Below are 23,649 nucleotides of genomic sequence, written 5' to 3'. Positions count from 1 at the left end.
ACCACCCATGACATTAGTGACGTCTTTGAGAGGCTTCTACCACTTTCTTTGGAGTCCGTGTGCCTGCTGTAAATGGCTGGACAGACATATTACAGCAAGCTATTGCTACACCACATGCTCCTAAATGGCAGGCACTTGATCTTGAATTGCCTCCTGCAGTGCAAGATGTAATACAACATGAAAGGGCTACTATAAATGTAGCTAAAACAGTCCCTAGATGGTTATTATGCACTCTCCAAGAGAGTAGAATGGATGCTCCCTTACCTTAGCCCACTAGAAGGACTGCTAGGCATGCAGCACATGATGCATGGGGGCACATTTGGCTGATTTCATAGAAGTAGATAATGATTGTGATGAGCATGTGTTCATGAGTTCACTGTTAGATGATGATGAGCCTACTTCCTTGCTAGGCATGCAAAACATGATGCATGGGGGCACATTTGGTTGATGTCATGGAAGTAGATGATGATTGTGATGAGCATGTGTTCATGAGTTTATTATTAGATAATGATGAGCCTACTTCCTTGGACAAAGCTCGACAAGATGTACATTGGATGCATGTCATGCAAGAAGAGTTAGACTCTATTGCCACTAACTCTACATGGGATCTTGTGGATTTACCACATGGTAAAAAGGCTATTGGCACAAAATGGGTTTTTAATAACGCAAGGCTAATTGCACTATTGAAAGGTACAAGGCACGGTTGATACCAAAAGGCTATGTATTAAAGAAGGGGATGAATTATGAAGAAACCTTTGCTCCTACATCCTGTATGAGCATAGTGAGATAGATGTGTGATTGCTATGGCTGGGAAGTACATTAGTTGGATATAAGGACAACATTTTTGAATGGGGATCTACATGAGGATGTTTTTGTTTCACCAACCTCCAGGTTTGTGGTTAAGGGAAAAGAGAATATGATTTGCAAGTTACATAAGGCTCTTTATGGTCTCAAACAAGCTCCTCATGCATAGTACTCTAAAATTGATGCTTATATAGCCAAAAAAGGGTTTAAAAATAGTCCATCCACTCCCACTCTATACATAAGAATGAAGGGGGAAACTTGCTAATTATCATTTTTTATGTGGATGACCTGCTGCTCACTAGACCTAAAGAGGATAAAATTGCAGATTTCAAGGCTGAATTGAAACATGCATTTGCCATCTCAGGTATGGACTGTCTTATTTGGGGATTCAATTCACCCAAAATCAAAACGACATTATCATGTGACAGTCACAGTATATGGACAAGCTTTTACATAGGTTTAATATGCAAGATTGTAAACCTACGTGCACTCCCATGGAGTCAAGCTTTCTATGCATGATGAAGAGATGTCTGATGTTGCAATGTATAGCCAAGTTGTTGGCTGTCTTATTTGTCTTTGCAACACATGCCCTAGCATTTAGTATGCAATATCTCAGTGAGCAAATGGCAAGCTATTACACGGATCTTCAAATATTTGAAAGGAACTCCAACACGCGCATTATTATTTCCTAAGAGAGGGCCTACAGGTTTATAGTAATTAGATTGGGTTGGTGATTCAAACACTAGTTTGTCTATAAGTGGACACAGTTTCTTTCTGGGTTGCTCGTGCATTTCATGGCTGCTAAGTAAGAAATAGCCTACAATGGCTACCTCGTCTTGTGAGGCTGAGTACAAGACAGCCTTCACAGCAATAGTGAAATGTGTATGGTTGTGTATATTGTTGGCTGATCTACGTATATCATTGGAGGATCCTACACCCATTCTTTTTGACAATTAGAGTGCTATTGCAATGGCACGAAATCCTATGTTAGAGAGAGATGCTATGCAGGAGAGATGCTTGATGACTATACCCACATAGGAAAATGTTGCAAACATTTTCACCAAATCATTACCACATGAAATGAGGCTTTTCGAATTCCTTGAACTTATTACCCCTTGGTGATTGATCATTCTTTATCACATTGGCACTGCAGGGGGGTGTTAGAATGTGTAGACACTTATTAAAGTGTCAATGTAGTGTGTGTGTGTGTGTGTGTGTGTGTGTGTGTGTACCTACTATCTTTAGACATTAAAGTGGTGATACTAGGGACTAGAGTAGGTTAACCTAAGTCTAGTTAGTTGGTGGAAGGCTGGTTAGGTCAACCTATGACCCAAATTAGTGTTGTACTTTCACTCTATCTTTGAGTTCAACAAGTAGACTGACTCTACTCTCTTGCTTCCGCTCACTCACTATCAGCATCTCTCGTTTCTCTCTCTTCCATAGCTGGAGCATTTCAAGAAACACTTTCAAAAGGCTGAGAAACCAGTTGCCCAGCCTGCACAAGCATAAAATGCAGAAAGGCAATAGCTGCACATTAAAACACAAATTTCAGGGGCAGATAATTAGGCTGATTTGCAGCAGGGACAGGTCACCTAGGCTGCAATAGACATTAAGAGGATGATCATCCAGTAGGTAGGTGTGAGGGCAGGCTGTCCACATTAGAAAACAGGACCTAGAGCATGAACATGGACGTGTGATACCATGTCAGAAGTGGGTGTGTTTTTCAATTTATGGTGGCATTTTTTACCTAAATTACACCTCAAGGAAGGTTCATATGTGTTGGTTGTTGTGCCAAATCTCGCTACACTTGGTTCACTTGATCTTCTTCTCTCTTGCCTTGTGGTTTGAACTTGTATCTCTTGCTTGAATGTTTGAACTTGTGCTTTTGGGCTTATTAACAATAAGTGCCCTAGGTATTCTCTCTAAAGCCTTTACTTATCTTCTCTTCATCTCATCTATCAATGGCTTCTTAGTGCCGTAACAATGACGACAAGCTTGAATGCTTGGAGTCTCTAACTTGGGAGTGCAATGATGAAAGCCCTGTTTGTGCAAAAGCACCCTGGTAGATTGTTATAAGCTCTACCTTGCATCCCCTACAACCCTTTCGTCGTCCATCCAATTGGGATGAAGATGAGTTTGAGAAAGTAGTCCTAGATTGGGATATAGATGAGGTCAAAGTGTACAGACGCTCCTTCGCTATATTTTGAAGAAAGCCCTATTGACAGTTACCTCTTGTGAGACATCTCGTGAAGTTTGGTTGAAGCTTTGGTCAAAGCTCCAACCCATGCACAAGGCTCCATCAACCATGCAAGTTATTACTCTTGATGGCTAATTGCAAACTATCTAGTTGAAGTCTACCAATAGGATTCAATCATTCATTTTGTCAGTGATAGATTAAGGATCAACTTCACAACATGCTCTCATCCTTGTGATGACTCTCCCCTCATCCATCTAGTTGGGATGTCAAAGCGCTCTCGAGGTTCCTTCATTGTATTTCAAATGAAGTCCTATTGGCAGATACTTCTTATGGGATATCTCTTGTTGGTTGACGCTTCAGCTCACGTACGAGGCTCCATTGACCTCACGAGCTATTACCCTCTGTGGCCAATTGTAGACTATCTGGTTTGAGTCTACTAATACTATCTAGTCATTCATACTGTGAGTGACACATTTAGGATCAACTTCACAACATGCAATTAACCATACTTGAAGCTCATTTGGTGGGGATCCTTCATAAAGTGCTCTGGAGTTTGATGGTGGAGAGAATGTCTTATGAGCTTAGACATCTATCACTCTAGCTAGATCAACACATGACCTCCATGTTATTGGTGCATGAATTTGCCTTGAGATTTAAAGGGAGGCTGCTATCATATTTTGGCAGCCATCATGAGTGAGGCTTGGCTGCTTCAAAGAGGGATAATGTGAAGAAGACAAAGAAGGGATAATGCTAGCTTTGTGGAAAGAAGAGGCACCTCCATAAGGATTGCAAGAAGCTAGCGGGAGAAGGAGAAGGAGAAGAAGACCATGGACTCTATCGACGCTTCATCATCCTTTGATTTCAATTTAGATTTTGGTCATCTAGGCTAGGTCATGGTGACAATAGAATTGGTCTTCTATCCCTAGTGCTACTGTCATCCTTCATGACCTAGTACTAGAAGGTGAGTGTAAGTGGATGGTGGAGATGGGACATGTTAGCTTCATCCATATGTAGGTGTAGTGGGCCATGAGTGTGGCTTTCTATATGCATTGATGAAGTTTAGCATGTTCAAGTCTTGGGGCTGGTTTGCCTTTGAGGTTCATGTTGGAAGGTGAGATAGAGAAGAGTCTTTGCTCCTAGTCTATTCCCATGAGGGGAGATTGGTGATGATGCATTTAGGCTCTGCCAACATACATGTGCTCTCATATGCTAGGCATGTGGTGGGACAGGTGGGCGTAGATAAGAAGGCAAGTGTTAGAGATTTAGTCATCCCTTGGACTAGCATTCTCAAGTTACAATTGGTGCAATTAGTTCTCTTGGGTGGAGTTATACATTTTTCCTATTAGTTTGGGCATCTTCCAACCAGTGCTAGTTTTTGGGCAGTTTTGTGCAACGTGGCTGCTGACAAGTCTTCACAATTATGGCAGGGCAGATTGCATTCATTTCTGTCCAGCATTTGGGCCAGATTTAGTGGGGGATGGCCAAATTTGGTAAGTCGGCCAGATTTGGCTGGCTGACCTGCCATATTTTTCCCCCATTTTCTTAACTATTTATTGGCCACTCAGTGAGCACACACACGTATTCTTTTTGCAGACTTCAAGGAGCACAGGTAATGAGTCTTTGAGGTTGAGAGATACACAGACATACACACTGCACCCGTGTACACATCTGCTTTCTTATTGAGCATTCTTCATTGCAGATTTATTCGTTCTACTCTCTCTCTCTCTCTCTCTCTCTCTCTCTCTCTCTCTCTCTCTCTCTCTGTGTGTGTGTGTGTGTGTGTGTTCACTCTTTTCTCTCAATCAGGTCATACACTTCTGCATTCGCTGCACTTTGACATAGTACTAGGGCAGTGTAGAAGGGCTGATTGATCGTGGGCAGATCTGAAGAGGAAATTTCAGGTGCATTCACAAGGCTGAGTTTTCAGTGTTTGAGGGCAAGCAGGAGGGCTCCACATTGACACAAGGCTGAAGCAAGCATGGAAGTGTAGAAAACAAGCAAAGTTGCTGATTTGCTGCAGGATTTTGCTGTTTGTGAAGGAGAAAGGCTGTGTTTTGACCCTTTTAGAGCAGATTTTTAAGTTTTCATCATGTTCAACAAGTGAAACTCTTTGAGGACGAGAGGAGGAAGCCCTAGCAAGCACTGGCACTGTGCACAGAGTCAGAGGGGGCTGCCCTTGTTTTTGTGCGGGTCATTTCATTTACAATGTTGACTAAACTTGACATGGAGTTTCAGGCTATTATGGACCATAAGGTCCCTGTGTTGCTGGCTCTTCATTCAAATTAGAAGCTTAATGGGGAGAATTACTGCGTTTGGTACGTGATGATGCTTGCCATACTGGAGTCCTATGATATGGCAAAGCTCATGACCAAGGCTATAGACCCTTCTACAGCCCATGATGCCTCCAAGCTTTTTGTAGATGAGAAAGTTGAATTGATGAAGGTACAGGCACATTGGGACAAATTGAAGGCCAGCATTCGTTCTTTCCTCTCTCTTTCTCTTGCACTCCAGCCGTCATTGCTCACATTGAGCACTTGACCATGGCTCGAGACATATGGTTGGACTTAGATCAAATGTACAATTGGATGATCGTGATGAAGTAGGTGTCTCCAAAGGTTCAGATGAGGATTGAGTCCTAATGAGTCTTCTTCTATGTGGGAGTACGTCAATAAGCTTCAATAATTGCAGGTGCAAATCCAGAACACAGGGAAGGCGATTACCTTGAAGGACATGACAGTAACTCTTTTGTCCCAATTATCATCCCGATCCAGTGCATTTTATTCTGCCTTGATTGCTTCAAGGCGGATAGAGACCCTTAACTAGAAGTAATTGATTTTGATGGTCTAGGACCAAGAGGAATAACTCAAAGGTTAGAACACTTCCAATTTGGAGGCTTTAATAGGCTAATCTTTCCAACAAAAGGGGAAGAACAATAACCAAAAGGAGAAGGATATGAAGTCCAAACAGGACAAACCCCAGGAGTCCACTTGCCACATCTATGGCAAGACAAATCATTGGAAGAATGATTGCATCAACAAGGACAAGGACACCAAGAAGAAGAAGACTACAAAGAACTTGGAAGCAGTTGTTGCTCCTTCATTGACTGCCTTTCTCCATTTGGAGTTGATAGAGGATGTTCCTCCGACAGCCACCACTGATGCTGCAATAATGGCCCCACAATCTCATGAGTGGATTGTGGATAGTTGTGCCTCTTGCCACATGACTCCTTTTTCAAATGGTATTACTTGTATGCATCCGATGCATGGGCAAATTCTCATAGGTGACAATTCTTTAGTCCCGATCAAAAGGCAAGGGTGATATGCAGCTCATTTTGGATGGGCAAGGTCATGCTCACACATCAGAGGTGCTCTATATGTCGGGTCTAGGGTATCATCCATTTTCAAAGGGCAAGATTTGTACTCTTGGTTTGACACTCCAATTTGATACTCCTTCAAAGTTCTTGATGGAGTGTCTCAACAGGTTCTTTGTGTAGGGCATGAGGAGAATGGAGTCTACAAGGTGTGGTCTTCTTCTGCCATTTCTTCTCTTCTTTTTTCACAAACTCAAACTAAGATTTGGTATGCTCAGTTTGGCTATCTCAACTATGAGTACCTTTGGAAGGCAACTTGTGGTTAGCCAGTGTGTGGATTGCTAGAGATTGGGGTGAGTCATCTACCATGTGTATCTTGCATTCATGGCAAGTAGCATAGAGATGCTAATCTAAGTAAAGCTCTCAAGAGGGCTAATGAGCCCTTGGAGCTTGTTTTGATTGACTTATGTGGACCAATGAGGATGAAGTCCCATAAGGGGAGTTTGTACTATATGCTAATTGTTGATGATTTTAGTGGGATGACATGGGTGTATTTCTTAGTGGTAAAGTCAGGAGTATTCTCACATTTTAAGAATTGGTTGATTTTTTAAGAGAACAAGTCTGACAAGAAATTCAAGTCCCTGTGTTCTGATAATGGAGGGGAGTTTGTCTCCCAAGAGCTAATTTGTTTTTGTGCAAATCATGGCATTCATTAGGAGTTTGCCAATACAAATACCCCTCAAGGGAATGGCAAATTGAAGCGGAAGAATCGCAATGTGATCGAGATGGCATGAACTATGATAAAGCATCAACATACACCTCAATGTCTATAGGCCAAAGCAATGGCCACCATTGTCCACATCCTTAATTGATCCCCTACATCAATTGTAGTTGGTATGATCCCTTTTGAGGCTTACTTTGGTCAAAAGCCGAATGTTTCTCATTTTAGGGTGTTCGAGTGTGATATCTATAGGGGAGGTACCCTACTCGAGGCTTGGCTCTCCTTGGGCGCGTCGCGGCATGGGGCCGTAGTGCGTGTCGCTTGGGCATGGTTAAGTGGCTCGGCGCTTCCCCCAAGAATAGGTGAGTGGGGATGGTGAGTGCAAACAGTGAGAGTGAGGGGGATGGGTAGTCTTTTTCATGGGGCGAGAGGTGAGTGGGATGTTGTGCTACCGTGAAGGGTTTTAGGGGTGCGTCCTTGCGTAAACACCAAGAAATATCAAGTGACATGAGGAATTCCCTGCCCGATGGGGGGAGATAACATGGTGGACTGCTAAACCGCGTCGGCGCTGGGCCGTGTCGCGTTACCGTGTCGTGTTACCTTCCGTGACGTGTTATCTTCCGTGTCGACCTCCGTGTCGCGTTGGGCTGTGCCGTGCTACGGTGCTGTGACAAGTTGGGAAAAGCGTGTTATGCTATGATATGTCGAGTTATGGTGCCATGATGAGTTCCAAGGGGCGTGATACGCCGTGTTATGCTGTGTTTTTGGTGCCGAGGCATGTTTTGATGTTTTTGGAGTTTATCACACTTGGTATCAGAGCAGGACCCCCGTGACGCATCGGAGACGTCCTGAGGCGAGGGAGGGACAAAAAAGGCAAAAATTCAAAAAAAATCCAAAAAAATCATAAAAAATTCAAAAAATTTCAAAAATTCATAAAAATTTCAAAAAATGGGAAAACGCAAGAAAAGTGGGAAAAGAGTGAAAAGTGACCAAAATGAAATGGAAAAAGCACGAAACGAAGCTGAAAAGTGTAGAATTGAGAATTTGTATGATTCAAAACACAAAATTTTGGCAAGATGGCATGATTGTGAGGATGAACGCAAGATTTTGTGGGCAATGAAGGTGAAATGGTTGAAGAGTGGATAAGGATTTTCAAAGGGGGAGGAGCAGGATTTGGAAAGAAGGTTGAATGGAGTAAAAGCTAAAAAATTTGAGCTAAAAGAAGAACTGTAGGTGCTGAACGACAAACTGGAGGAGAGGTTGAAGAGAATGGCATGATACTCGTGAGCCGCGAGGATAAAGAAACGGCCGTGTGTGGAGGACAGGATGAAGAGAATGGCAAAGTACTCGTGAGCCGCGAGGATAAACAAACGGCCGGCACAATACTGGTGAGCCGTGAGGATAAAGAAACGGCCGGGTGTGGAGAGAAGGTTGAAGGGGAAGGCATAATACTCGTGAGCCGCGAGGATAAACAAATGGCCGTGTGTGGAGAAAAGGAGGTGAAGGAAGAACTCGTGAGCCACGAGTCTAAAGAAACGGCTGTGTGTTGTATGGAAGAGGCAGACCAAACTCGTGGAGCCGCGAGTCTAAATGAATGTGCCGGATGGGTTGAGGAGAAGGTGGAAATCAGGGAGACAAGAGGGGCAAAAGAACTCGTGAGCCGCGAGTCTAAAGAAACGGCCGTATGTTGTATGGAAGAGGCAGACCAAACTCGTGGAGCCGCGAGTCTAAATGAATGTGCCGAATGGGTTGGGGAGAAGGTGGAGATCAGGGAGACAGGAGGGGCTGAGGAACTCGTGCGCCGCGAGTATAAACAAACGGCCGTGTGTTGTAATAAGTGGATGGAGGATATAGGCAGTGAGACTAGCGGGACGTGCGATGAAGGGAAGGGCTATATAGAGAAAGGGGTGAAGACAAAGGCGTGTGCTGAAGAGCAAGTTGACTACAATGCTGTGGAAAGGTCCAGGGTGGAGGGGGAGATGATAGAGTCGACCCCAGAATCGCAAAAGACTAAGTCAGTGAGAAAGGGGAATCAGGTACGCTTTAGTGAGGAGATACATGTACATTCTTACGAAACCAATGAGCAACAAGACTAGGCTACATCGGCTGATTTCGAGGGAGACAAGCCCTCACACAGCAAAGCAGATAGGGGTATTGGGGTGCCCCTTGTGTGGACAGATAGTGACGAGTGGATTCTTTGTAATGAAACTCAAGTTGTGGAGTTGCACGAAGCTGGGGACCCTGCGCTTCGGATGAGAGCGTCTTTCACGGAATCTACTCCAATCTTGAAGTCTACTTGTGCACTCAAGCCCATTCTGGTCGCAGGGCCAAAGGGCTGCAACTTGCTGGGTGACGTCATCGTAGTCGGATGGCTTCATGATCGAGCCAAACAAGTTGCGCGGAGGCTTCACCCTCCAGAGGTTCAAAGACAGATTCGGCTCAACAAAGAGCCCAACTCAGCTGCCGAGGCCAAGTGTGAAGGCTTGGTCTCAACATGGGCTCATGAGGTTTATTTCGGCGAGAAAAGGCCAACACTTACAGCCAGAGAAATGGATCTGGCTGTGAGGGCAAGACGGTATGCAGCAACCCCGCGTGTCGCCTTGTGCAAGCTATTCTGCTCTTACTTGCAATATCAGGCCATACAAGGCAACTTCGAGGTGGACACAGCGAGAGAGATGGCCCTCGTGCTGCAAGCTAGACGGTTTGATGGCCTTCATCAAGCCCTTCTAACTTACATGCACGTGACCCAGCTCAATTTGGCCAAGCAGGGCCTTCTAGTGCAAGCCGGTGCAGCATGGCAACCTTATAGCAATGGCTTCTGCATTTTTGTGCGCATCACCGAGATAGATCGGGCCAGAGAGGGCCGTCGCAAAGGGCTTCGACAAGCCTGGGCAGTTAAGTCAAATCTAGCCAAGCACGATCAAAGAAGGAGAAACCATGTGGGGACAATGGACCTCGCTAGAAGAGCACAACGGCATACAGCATCTCAGGTAAGAGCTATACATTTTGCAGGTGGACTCCCGAAGATCCGTGCCAAACAGGGCACTTCAACTAAGAGAAGGAAAACAAAGGATGGCGCGGCAAGATGGGATCGAGCTTTTCGCGCAAGACGTCACTCTGTTTTCGTGAAGAGACGATCCACGGCTGAAGAAGAGAAAAAGGCCAACGGCACATGCATACCACGCCGATCTAAGCCGCGGGGCCGAGGATTACTTCATGCCGGTGCTATGGACAGGGCAAGAAGAGCAAAGAGGTACGTGGCCTTACAGCATATCACCACAATATCATCCAGTAAAGCTTCAAAGGAAGATCCAGCCATAAAGGGCTCAACCGACGAAGAAGTTCGCGATGCCGACACCACGCTTTAGCATTGGCAAACTCAATAAGGTGGCGGCATCCCGACGGAAGCTTGTAAATACACTTGAGAGCATAACTAAGTAGGGGCATTCGTATAGTTACCTTCACTTTTTTGAATCTAGGTATGAGTGTCAGGTTTACTCCTGTAAATAACAAACTCTTAGTAGTCACTCAACTCGAAGTGGGCTTCGAGTTTTTGTAGGGGGGGTGTGTATAGGGGAGGTACCCTACTCGAGGCTTGGCTCTCCTTGGGCGCGTCGCGGCATGGGGCCGTAGTGCGTGTCGCTTGGGCATGGTTAAGTGGCTCGGGGCTTCCCCCAGGAACAGGTGAGTGGGGATGGTGAGTGCAAACAGTGAGAGTGAGGGGGATGGGTAGTCTTTTTCATGGGGCGAGAGGTGAGTGGGGTGTTGTGCTACCGTGAAGGGTTTCAGGGGTGCGTCCTTGCGTAAGCACCAAGAAATATCAAGTGACATGAGGAATTCCCTGCCTGATAGGGGGAGATAACATGGTGGACTGCTGAACCGCGTCGGCGCTGGGCCGTGTTGCGTTACCTTCCGTGATGTGTTACCTTCCATGTCGACCTCCGTGTCGCGTTGGGCTGTGCTGTGACAAGTTGGGAAAAGCGTGTTATGCTATGATATGTCGAGTTATGGTGCCATGATGAGTTCCAAGGGGCGTGATACACCGTGTTATGCTGTGTTTTTGGTGTCGGGGCATGTTTTGATGCTTTTGGAGTTTATCACAATATCTATGTTCACATCCCGAAGAAATATAAAGACAAGTTTGAGCCAGCTTCCAAGAAATAGGTGTTCATGGGATATAGCTTGCAATTCCACCAAGGATATACGCCATCAAAACCAACACCTCCCACCTAAGGGTATCTGCCCACCCTGAAGCAATCAAGGCGGAATAGAATGTACTAAATCAGGGTGGTAACTACAAAAGAAGAGTTATCGACGTGTTCTCTAAGGTAATCACCTTCCCTGCATTTGCAATTGCCCAAGCCTATTGGCATGCTCCTATATGGAAGCAAACTAATCTCTACGTCCAAAGACACCTACTTGATCACAATCATTAAATTGTACAACTGCTCTAAGTCTAGTCATATCTCCCAACAACTATCAAATACTCAATGTGAGCTATAATGATTGAAGTGCGAGAGAAAGACAAGAGCAAATGGGGGCATTCAATTTATCCCAATGTGTCTCTGCCTAGACCAACTCAACTTTCTCATCAACAGAAAGCTTGGAGGCATCACAACCTGTAGGATGGTCTATAGCCTTGATCACGAGCTCCACCAAATCATACAACTCCGAGATGGCAAGCATCATTACCCGCCAATTGCAATAGTTGTCCCTAATGAGCTTCTAATCCTAGGAAAGAGCCGATAACACGAGGACCTTATGGTCTATCATAGGAATGTGAAATTTTTGAATGCTTTGCTTATGCTAGAGACATTGATTAATTTAATAATCACATGTGCAATGTTGAGATACACATGTGATGTGCAAGCAAGTATTTCACAGTAACACGCCCAAGACCCCAAGGAAACAGTAAGAGTCAAAGGCAAATGTTGTAACAACTTATGTCACCGAGGCCTAACCGCAACAAGAATTAGGGTTTAGCATCCACGTTGGGACCTATGCCAACAATTAGAGGTATTGAAAAAGAAAATTAACAACTGAAATTGGAAGAATTGCAAGTGCTAAACTTACAAATGATAGTCCATATCCCATCATTCCCTGTAGGTGTCCTAGGAAGCTCAAAGGTAAAGTCCATAGCAATGCTCTGTCAAGGCCTATCTAGGATAGGCAAGGGCTGCAACAAACCCAGCATCTTTTGCCTATCATGCTTCACTTTCTGACATACGATACATGTCTTGACAAACTACTCTACATCATATCTCAGAGAGCTGGCCAATAAAAGAAATGCTCCATTGCTTTGATTATGGTATCAATCTATAACACTCCGTGATTACTCTAGACCTCAACTGCTTTGTGATACACATTCATCCATGCAACATCAAAAAACCATCTCTAAGCACAAAGTGCTCATGCCTCAAGCTCAGCACCGTCACGACATTCGGCGCTACCCCCCCACTCCGTCTGATCGTGCCCGCCCCCCCAGTCTAGATCACGCCCTTCGCCTCCACCTAATCACACCCACCCCTCACTCGGAATCACGCCCCTCACTCCACCTGTTCGCGCCTCCCCCCAGATCGCGGGCCTCTTTTCTCCCCCCTCCCCCCCCCCCGTTTCTGCCCCACCTAACCGTTTTTGCCCCTTGCTTGGACATCTGTCCCCTGCCTCTGGCTGCCCACGCAACTATCTATTTCGCCCTGCTTGGCACTTCCCCCTGCCTGTCCACCCAGGCATGACTGCCCCCCCCCCCCCCCGGCCAATCCACCCAGGCGAGACTTCCCCCCTCCCGCCTAGACAATTCGCTGTCCCCCCTCCCCCAAGCTACCTTCTGCTCCAGATCTCCCCCCCCCGGGCACGCTTCCCCCATCCGCAACCTCGGACCCGTCTACAGTGTATCAAAAACAGCAGTGTTTCCCCCCCCTCTCGCCATTGATCCCCCCCACCCTCCAGTTGCTCCCTCTATCTGCAACAACTCACCCCCCTCAAGTAGCATCGCGTCGTGATTGGTAGTTCTCTTAGAAGGGATGCCCAATGGAAACCTCCAGTCAAACGCCGGTGCACTCTGCGAGTGCCCCCTAGTCAAACACCTTGCGCGTAGTCCTCTCTGAGGAGCAGCTCTTAGCCGTCCGAACTAAGGAGCTGGAGCTAATGGAAACAGCGATTTATGGTCAAGTGGTAGAACATTCCCCAGCTAGGGCCCAGCTTTGGGATTGGCTTCACTCCACGCTGCGCATCGGCATAGCGCAGATTGTGGAGGCGGTCCTACTGGGCCAAGGGATCTTCATGGTCTGGCTCAATTCGACGGATGCAACTCGCGAGTTACTCGCCAATGCACCATATGCGTCCACAAATGGGATCATATACATGGTCCCTTGGTACAATGGCTGTACTGTGGAGGCATTTGCACTCCACAACAGGTTTCTTCGGCACCCGATCACCCTTCTTTTCCCCGGCCTGGCGATTGAGTATCGCCAGTTGGTGGAAGACTTTGGACAGCTCTTTGGCACTGCCCTTCCCGCGTCTTTCACGAATGCAGTGACAGTAGTAGGAGTTCCAAAGATACAGGTGGCACTAAAAGAGGTCAAGAATATCCCACAGTTCCTAGAGATTGAGACAAGTAGGCATTCCCTTACGCAGCAGGTCATTGTGACTGGGCAACCAGAGCAATGCCTGCGCTGCCATGATTTTGGGCATCAGACAGCCAACAGGTCCGCAGGTGGACGCCAACGGCTTTACTCGGGTCCAGAGACGACAAAGAGGGAGACAGCAAGGGGGGCGTATCAGCTCATTAGACCCAACCTCGTCAGTAGGGTGCAGGTGGGCGAGCGACTCCCCCTTGGCAAAGCACTCCACAACCCCCCCCCCCATCCTTCCCACCCAGCAGGACCGCAGCCCCCCACATCTTTCACCCGCGCCACAGACCGCCTCGCCTGAGTTCCCACAATCCCCTCACCCACCCACCCCCAACATCCTATGCCCCCCCCACCAACCTTGGCCCACACCCCCTCCCTCTCCAGGGCCACCACCCCCCCCCCAACACCCGCCATGCATCTCCGTCCATCCCACCATCCCTCGATCCTCTTCCCCCCCACCACCGCCCCTACCGAGCACCGGGTTCAGGTAACCGCCCCCCTCCCCACCCCCCCCCCCCCTCCTCCCACACGAGGTGATGAGCCACATACACCTACCTCCTCCGCACACCAGCAGTCTTCCCCCTCCCACACAGCCACCAGCTCATCCGCCCCTGCCACACCTTCCCGAAACAAACACAGCTCTTGCCACAGGAGTTCTTCCGCAATGGCCCATGGTCCTACCTAAGAGTTGCGGAGCACGGAGAGTTTCCACTACCTCTAGAGGTGGGGATCTTTGTGGTTCGTAAGTCAAGGAAGGGCAAGGTCCATCTACTAGCACCATCGGATGGACCAAACTACGCCTTTTTTCTTCAGTCCTCTCACTCAGGGGAGTGGACAACTACACAGATTGAGAAGTTGAAGAGTCAGGTGGCAAATCACATCTCCCAGTGGATGGGAGATGAAGAATTAGCATTGTTTGCACAACAGTGGCCTAGTTGCATGATGGACATGAACCGGTGTGCCAGTGCCGAAGTCCCACACTTGAGCATTATCTTTCGAGCCCCCCCATAGTCGAGAGCTCCAAGGGACGTGATCGAGTGGCCCCGGCACAAAGTCGCGATTCTCAGCATGGTTGATAGATGCACTGATAGTACTACCTAGAGCATCTATCACCCCTATGGTCCACCCGCCGAGGTCCACCATGGGGGATTGGAATTCACCATCCAGACCGGCGACAAAGCGCACTTGCATGCCTCACAGTCTCTCCTCATCAGCAACATCCACACTGAACAGATGCTTGCTCGATCAGTCACAGGTTTCCCCATGAGCTTACACATTGCATCCTGGAACGTGAATAGTCTCCACTACAGTGGAGCACGTGGTTCCAGGAAGTTGATTGTTCGGCAGGAGCTACAGCCTGCCTTGCTGGACGGATCGACATCCTACTTTTGCAAGAGCACAAGCTCACCCCCACCTAGGCCCAACGGGTTGGGAAGGTACTTCCGAGCAGCTCGCACACTTACTGGGAGCACACCATAGGTGCCCACGGTAGGAGTGGAGACGTATGCATCTCTATTGGCCCGAGTCTCACTGCCTTTGTACGAGACCACGAGACGATAGTGGCAAGAAGGGCTCTATGGATCAAATTGGATATTGGGGACTCGTGCATTGGAGTCCTCAATGTCTATGCCCCTACGGAGGTTAAGGCACGCAGCAGGTTCTGGGTGGAGATCGCAGATGAACTCCTAGAGTTGGACTCCTGGATCGTTGGAGGAGATTTCAACAACCTGGAGGCTTTGGAAGACCAGCAAGGTAGAGGCAGAAACTACCAGGGCATGGCTGGGAAAGAGCAAGAGGCATGAGAGATCTTTTTGCTTGTAGTCGGAGCATGTGATGCTTGGAGAGACCCTGCCTTCCACAAGAGGGAGAGGTCCTTGGACTTCTCTTGCGGATACAGGCAGCTAGGTGGAGTCCTGCTAGAGCAGCTGGATAGGTTTTATGTGGGAGAGTGGGGAGACTCTCGTGGAGGCCAGGTTGAGCAGTTGGGCAGACACCACATTATCCGATCATTGCCCGGTTCTCCTGACGCATGACCCCCCAGCATCCGCCCTAGACACACGATCTTGTCGGATCCCTCACTCGATCTATAGGAGGGAGGAGGTGACGAGACAAATAGAGCAGATTTGGACCAGAGAGTGGAACAGAAGGGACCGGATAGCAAAGGGGGTTGCAGAGGTCTTAGCCGAGTCGAGCAGAATTTGCCAAGAGGCAGCCATACACACCGGGCAGCAATGCAAGGAGGAGAGAGCACTCCGGCAGGACCTTGCAGCCACACAGAGATTACTGCAGGAGGCACCGCGGGATCCCACCCTCCACGCGCAGGAGGTGCGCGCGCAAGCAGCCATTGCTAGCCTAGAAGACAGGCGCTCGGAGTTCTCATTCCGAACCTCAGCAGCCTTCTGGGCGCGAAAGGGGAACACAATGTGCAAGGAATTCTTCCAGGTGCACCAGCCCCGCACCGCAGGAGAGCAAATACGCAGCCTTCGGGATCAGTATGGGAGGACCCGTTCTAGCCCAAACGAGGTGATGGAGATTGCCACCGAGTATTACATGCACCTTTTCTAGCAGGAGACAACTTCAGCTAGAGAACAAAGATATAGACAGCAGGTATGGGATCACATCTTGTTCCTCATCACAAAGGAGATGGGACACTCCCTCCTAGTCCCCCTTCACAAAGAAGGAACTAGAGGAGGCCATACACAGGATGGGCAAAAATGCCCGGGGGAGGATGGCCTCTCTAAGGCCTTCTTCACTACCTACTGGGAAGTGGTGAAGGACCCCCTACTTAGGGCCTTCCAAGAGATTTTCACTTCAGGACACATGCCAGGGAGTCTCTCAGCATGCCTCATCAATCTTCTCCCCAAAGGGGGAGACCGGTTGGAGCTCTCCTAGTGGAGATCGATTACCTTATTGTCAGTGGCCTATAAGGCACTGGCAAAGATGATTGGTAGGCGACTACACCCCGTGCTTCCAGACATCATCCATGACACATAAACAGGCTTTGTCCAGGATGATAGGAGCACCCTAGACAATGTATTTACCTTCTTTGAGGCAACAGAGTGGGCTCAGCACAGTGGACAGAGACTGGCCGTATTACTCTTGGATTTTGAGAAAGCTTATGGCAGGGTGGACTGGGATTTCCTAGAGGGCACCACGATGAGGTTGGGATTCCCCCAGGCTTGGATTCGTGGGGTCTCCGCCCTGTACGGATCAGCCACCAGCAGGGTTCTCATAGGCGAAAGGTGAGGGGAGAAATTTCGCTAGAGAGATCGGTTCGACAGGGTTTCCCCTTGGCCCCATACATGTTTCTACTCTTCGCAAAGGCGATGTCTCACTTCCTCAAGTCACGTGAGTGGATTACGCGGCCTCCGACTTCCAGTGAGAGAGGAGACTGAGTTACTAGACTCAAAGTACGCAGATGATACAGCCCTCAACATAGAGGACGATGAGTTGATGCTGGAGAGAGTGAGACTGGCTCTTGACGTGTTCTGCTCTGCAGTGGAAGCGAAAATCAACTGGCGAAAGCCGGTTGGTTTCCTCACAGACCCAGACTCCAGTACGGAGAGGGGTGTCCACCTGGGATTTAGATGGGTGAACAGAGGGCAGACCGTCCGGTACGTAGGGTTCCGGCCTTGACTCGACATCACTCCTGCCTAGCAATTTCTTCCTGTCCTTGATTCTATTCAGAGGAAACTGACCTACTGGAGCACGGTTCGCCTCTCACTAGCCAGACAAACCCTGGTGGTTAACCAAGTCCTCCTAGCGACGGCCTGGTACATCGCCTCATGTTGGTGCTTTTCCTCATCATGCGTAGTGGTATCAAAGTATGGCCCTCTTGGGCAAGCTAGTTGTGCGCGGTCTCACACCAGGCAAGCAGACCTGGAAGGTCTTATTGCAGGAGGGCCTTCAAGACTGTAGACCGAGGCTTGGCAGTGAGTGGAGGCCGTCCCTGAGATGGATCTTCACATCTGCCCTAATCACCCCTCCCAGATCACCTTTCCTTCGCAAGCTTACTCAGTGTGTAGCAAGGTCTCCGAAAGACCCTAATCCAGAGCCCCTCAGGCTGCCAAGAGGAAATAGACCATCAGTTGATGATCTGGAACCCCCAGGTCAAAGTTCAAGAAGGGGCATAGATAGGTGAACACCCCCACATCCAATGGGCTGGGTGGGAGGCCGGCCCGGCTCATACCATCAGGACATGGCGGGAGGTGTACAGGATGGAGGACAAGGAGGTGATACAACGAGTATCAGGCTACCAAAGAGGAGTGGAGTTGAGGAGAAGGGAGATAGACGCAGCAATATCTCCAAAGTGGCTTGCTCCCCCGATACGAGAGCCGATAGAGCTCGGGGAGGTATGAGCAGCTAGGTTTTCACTAGCAGGCATCCCCCTTCAGGTAGCAGGTAGAGTGGGTGGCACCCCGCAGGGGACTTTCTTAGTGGTTCAAGAGGGGGGACATCTGGCCCTTGATAGAGTGCAGCAGGATGAGGGGATTGCCGCCCTTTCGTGGAGAAGAATTCAATGGTGGGCCTTCAAGGGAAGACATGGCAACTGGACCCCTTTCTTTTTTGGAAGGAGCTCAGGGAGTGACACCTTTGGATTTGGGAGGGCAAACCACTTGATGAGCTAGAGTGGGATCCATGAGAGTGGCTATGGCAGACCTCTGCGGTCGCCAAGAAGCCACCCAGGTTCCTAGAGTACACTACCAGGATTGGCAGACATGTACTGATGCAGGAGGATATGGACTGGGCGTCGTCACGTAGCGGGCATTGGGTGGAGCACAGCATCACGGAGCCCTTCCGACAAACCTTCTGGCGCCGCCTATGGGATAGCTGGAGGCCGAGGAGGGTGTCGTACTTCTTATGGCTAGCGGCACATGGAGACTTGGCGGTGGAAGTTGGCTTGCCCAGATGCAGGAGGGAGATTGTAAGCAATGCACACAACAGCCTCTGGAAACCCCAAAGCACTGCCTTTGGTCATGTGAGGAGGCTCAGCTCGTGTGGAGAGGAGCATGCCACATCCTTCGCCGTATAGCACCCAGCCTTGGATGTATCTCATGGGGAGCTTTCTGTTGGCAGGCAATCAACCAAGGCTATCACCTTTTGTATGAGGCTCGGATGCAGGATACGATATTCATTATCGAGACAGGGTCGTGCGCAGTGGTCGGTTCGGAGGCTCTACCCATTCGCCAGGTACTGGATCCCACAACAAACTGCTCAAAGGTATAGGAGATCATACGAAGTCTTACTCGATGGTATATCTGGAAGGCGCGGTGTCAAGTGTCTTTCTCCGGAGAGAGACTTTCAGCACATGCGACCTTAGCATAGCTTTGGACCTCCATCATCCACTACCATTACGGCCAATGGGACAAGGTGCAGGGCAAGTCCAGGGCTCGTCAGGAGCTCCGAGGTCACTTCATGCACACTTGGGGCGGCCAGGGTCTATTCTTCGTGATGCAGGCAAGCAGCCCCAGTTTGGCAATATACCCCCCCCCATGGCTTCTTGCCCCCATCCCCCCCAAACCGCCTTAAGAGGCTTGTATACATAATGTATTGGTGACTTTGCATCAGCTCCAACTAGTCTGTTGAGCATGAGCACTCTATTGTAATCAGTTTTTTTTAGTAATATAATCAGCCACATTTTACTTGCCAAAAAAAAAAAGTGCTCATGCCTCTGGCCATTGCAAAGCTGATCATATATATTTGCAAAATCTGAATCAACAACACATTGATCCTTGATGGCATCCAACTATGTGATAAACCATGCTAACGGCTGAAATTTGACGCTTATATGACAATGTATCAGTCACAACCCATAATATTCTTTTCACCACATCAATGTGTACAATCTGAATATGAAACATAGAGAGAAAATTTGTCCATCTCATATGCTTCTCTAACAACTTTGTCTGCATCAAAAAACACCTCAACACCCGATAATCTATCTACATTGTGAAATCAACCCCTAATAAATAGTGTTTCCATGTAGACAGTGCATGAATTATAGCCAAGAGCTATTTCTCATAGACCTACAAATTCCTCTATGCACCACAGGAGAAAACAGCTCTCATAAGCCACAACTTGGCCCTCCAACATTAGAACAGCCCCAATGATAATCCCACATACATCACATTGAACCACAAATGACTTCCTTAGATCATGTAACACAAGCACAAGATCTGAAGTCAACTTTTCCTTTAACTTGTCTAATGCTGAAATTTCTAATGCTATCCATCTAAATGGTACATTCTTCTTTTGTAAAGCATGCAGTGGAGATGCAATTGCAACAAAGTTGTGCATATCCTTTCTGTAGTAAAAGCACACCTCCATGAAGCTACAAATCTCCTACACACTTCTCAAATGTGGCCATGAGTGTATTGCCTCAAACTTTGCAAGGTTTTTACGAATACAATACAATGTGCCCAAAAAGTGAATCTCATGCAAAAATAATTCACTTTTCTTGTCATTAATAACTTGTCTAAATGCAAGGTGAAAGATACTCTACAGGAGACTGGACAACAACATAGCCTGCACAAACTATAAACATAATTTTCTAATGGCCCCAAATTAGATCGCCAACAACTAGAGCCAATAGGCGACAACAATGGACAAGGCGCCAAGGGTTGTTGATGATGTGGCAGCAATCACTATTGGCTAGACAGCCAATGGAAGAAGAGCTGATGGCCAAAAACCTACAAACAAGGGATGAACTAAGTGGCTAGGTAGCCTCCTATTTATAAATGTGGATCATCCCAAAGTTTGGGTGTTTGCTTAGGGGACACGGAAACCTTGGTAAAATTTGAGTTGTGGTGTTGTTTTAATGAGCTAATGAAGATTTAATGTGTGAAGCATCTTTTTTAGCATAATGTGCAGCCATCTATTGGCACGGTCTATGAGGGAATGGATGGGATGATTGAGATACAAGGCTACATGAGCTAGTGTCAGCTGAGGATCAATAGGATGAGATCCGTAGCTTGTGTGTGAAACCATGGGGTGCCCGTTATCAATGCATCTCCTTTACATGCAGCTGAAATCATATTGGACCTAGAGTTTTAGGGTCAGGGCTAGGAGAATGACAAGGAAGTCAGCGATCACTAGAGGTGCATGGAGCACATGGTTACCAAATGCTACCACAAGGAGCACAATGAGGGATCAACCTGCAGCTTATAGATCTTTCCTTGCACATTCAGTTGTGCTGATGCACAAGTGGACAAGTTCACTAGGGGGGATACCTTGTAATGGGAGGATTTCGAATCATATGGGCTCATAAGCTTGTGCTAGTCCCAAAGATGATAGCATAGTAGTTAGCACTCGTGCTCATGCTCGTACTCGTGAGGTTGTGGATTCGAGACTCACTAGACATATCATTTGGTTGGACACCTATATTCACATGCAGTGTTCATGTAAGTGGCTCTTACCCACTAAAGCACTCAATTGGTCCTTGTAGAGTAACCAATGAAATCAAGCTCTATCACGTGTGGCTCACGAGCTATCCTACCTATGTACCTATGCATTGGAAAATGCCAATGTCCCTCTTGCCCACTCTTTGAGCTCTCGGCTAATCATTGGAGACAAGGCAAACCTCCCACTCCCCAAGTGTGTGAGTCTTATCTCAGAGATAAATAATAAGGAAACAGGCTGAAATATTTGGTGTTCTAAGATCTTTACCTGCCTTCCCTGAATCAATCTATGCTGTTAAATCTATTCTTAAACAGAAAGTTTCATTGAGCATAGTCCTACCTGATGGCTTGCTGTGCCCATTGTTAGTATTATGTAAGACCAAACACAGCTAGAAAGCTGGAATACCAGCTCAAAGAAGTGTTACCATATCAGGTACATATGCATAGACCTACCTGTTAGCTTGCTGTGCCCATCTTTAGTATCACATAAAACAAAATAATGCTACAAAGCTGGAATGCCAGCTCAAAGAAGCACCATCATGCCAGATAAATGGTTGCATTTTAAAGCTGTGGAAAATTTTAGTTGAGCAGGAAGGATCAACACTAACATGCTCTTTACCTAGAAAGTTTTGTTTCGGTTGACAAGTAAACATATGAAGGCCCCTCCTAAACACCCGCGTTCAACTAGACATAAGATAAAAGCAAACATCTACACAAAGGATACAACATCAATGCAGATCTCCATGATCGACAAATTGCCGGGGGGGGGGGGGGGGGGGGGGGGGGGGGGGGAACCTGCTCATGCGATACAGATGCGGAAGGCCGCTGCTGGTGTGCAAAGAAGGCGAGAAGCAACAGTGCGACGAGGCCCAAGAAAAGAACGACGACAGCCCGAGAGAAGCGCCTACGCTGCTGACGTCTGGGATCTGTACGGCGCCGCATCTCGGGATCGCAATGCAGCTCAAAACCAGCTAAGTGCTTCCAGCATTTGCACTTGAGGATCAAGATAGGGCTCCGGAAAGGAGCTAACGCAGGTTCTCTGTGCTTGGAATGGCGCAGCACAACCGATAGCAGGGGCTTGGCAAGATGTGAACTGAAGCGCACTGATATACTGGTGAATCAATGGCAAGCTTTGAATTGTGATTACTGTTATAGTGCTGAAGCAATGGCAAGGGGTCTGTGATCGTGCAACCAGACGGCCATGCCCGAGCTCCTGGGATCTTCAAAAGGCTGCCTCAGCTTGAGATCACGACCGATCCATTGCCTGCTTCTTTTTGTGTGTGTGTGTGTGTAGGTGGGTAGGAGAGAGGGGGTTGGGGGGGAAGAGAGAGTCAGAGTCGGCCTTCAAAAACCAATCCTTAACGTCTCCTCCCCCCACGTACTTCCGCCATGCCGGCTCGACGGGCCTCCCTCGCGCGTGACCGCCTATTAACTCCCCTCCAAAACACTCATTCACATGCCATTGGCTTTGGACAAGGGCCAATGTTAAATGAAAAACTAGCACATGCAAAAACCTTTAAAGCTTTTAGAGAGACTTTTGAATCAAATTACATGTCTTCATTGCTTTTACAACTAAAAGTTCAATCGAGTTGACGGATTTAAAGCACTTTTTTTATATTTTAAAATGTCTTTTTTTTTAATTGTAGTTTATTTTACATTAAATCAATGTCTTTTACTTTCGCAATTCATTTTACATTAAATCTTAGTTTTTTGTTAACACTAACAAGGTCAAAATGGTACATGTGTTTTCACTTACCGTTTTATAATTTTGCCATGTTTTTTGACATGAAATGATACCATATGAGTTGGATGTTCTGAGTTTGCATCACTGATCTATGAAGAGGTGTTGCCTACCATCCTCGACAACCAACTCAGCCTTCGTTGCCCTTTTACAATGTCAAACCTATGGCAACCAACCAAGGAGAGTTGCATATATACACTTCCATGTCAATTTCCTAAATGGTGACTCATCACTATCCATAAGATGATATCCTTGACCTTAGGTTCAAAACACAAATTTTCTTCCACTTGATCTGAGAACTCTTAAAGGTATCCCACTTTAGCTAGCAAATATTAATGGCATCCCACGCTTAGCAAGTCTTAGCAACATGTGATCATTTTTTCATGACCAAATTGGGTGAGGCCACCCATACTAATCTTAGCAAGGTCAAATGCCACACACATGATCCATGCAAAAGTGAACCATCATAGGTTTCAAAAGCAAAGGGTGTTAAGCTTATTATTGTATTCTCTACACACAATCTTGGAGTCAACAAGTGTAACTATTAGCTACCATGAAACAAACATGGGGCAATGCACACATGCGCAATGTGTGCATGTGTAACGTACTCTTTCAACACAAAAATGCCTCCTATCCTTATTCTATGTCAATTACTAACAAATTATATTATCATAATATTGTTTGTTAACATGGCTTCTCAATGTGGTAGTAGACGTAAGAATCCCTTTTTTGTAATATCAATTCCCTTGATGGGGAGGTAATGGTCAATTACAAAATTGGAAATATTCCTCATTTAATCAATTTTTCCTTACTGTAGAAACCATTGTGATCATCATCCACATGGGCT

The 23,649-nt window shown here is 47.2% G+C and overlaps 1 protein-coding gene across 3 annotated transcripts in view; it reads right to left on the bottom strand.

Moving 5' to 3' along the window:
• Window positions 1–22,509, bottom strand: part of LOC148019639 (hexosyltransferase GAUT11-like) — a 64,707-nt gene extending 42,198 nt beyond the window's left edge. For 2 of the 3 annotated variants that reach the window (XM_087699744.1, XM_087699745.1), the window contains exon 1: window positions 21,857–22,509. In XM_087699744.1, coding sequence (XP_087555870.1) covers window positions 21,857–22,003 — 147 coding nt within the window. In that variant the 5' untranslated portion in view covers window positions 22,004–22,509. The remainder of the gene's footprint in view (window positions 1–21,856) is intronic. The other variant, XM_087699746.1, reaches the window with a different exon arrangement.
• Between the last annotated feature and the right edge of the window lie 1,140 nt (window positions 22,510–23,649).

Source organism: Lygodium microphyllum, chromosome 19, assembly GCF_053477565.2.
Source record: "Lygodium microphyllum isolate KBCC chromosome 19, Lygodium_microphyllum_v1.1.10, whole genome shotgun sequence".
In the NCBI taxonomy this organism is placed as follows: Eukaryota; Viridiplantae; Streptophyta; class Polypodiopsida; order Schizaeales; family Lygodiaceae; genus Lygodium; species Lygodium microphyllum.
The sequence above is the reverse complement of the archived record's forward strand: the minus strand, read 5'-3'. Positions and strand labels throughout refer to the sequence as shown.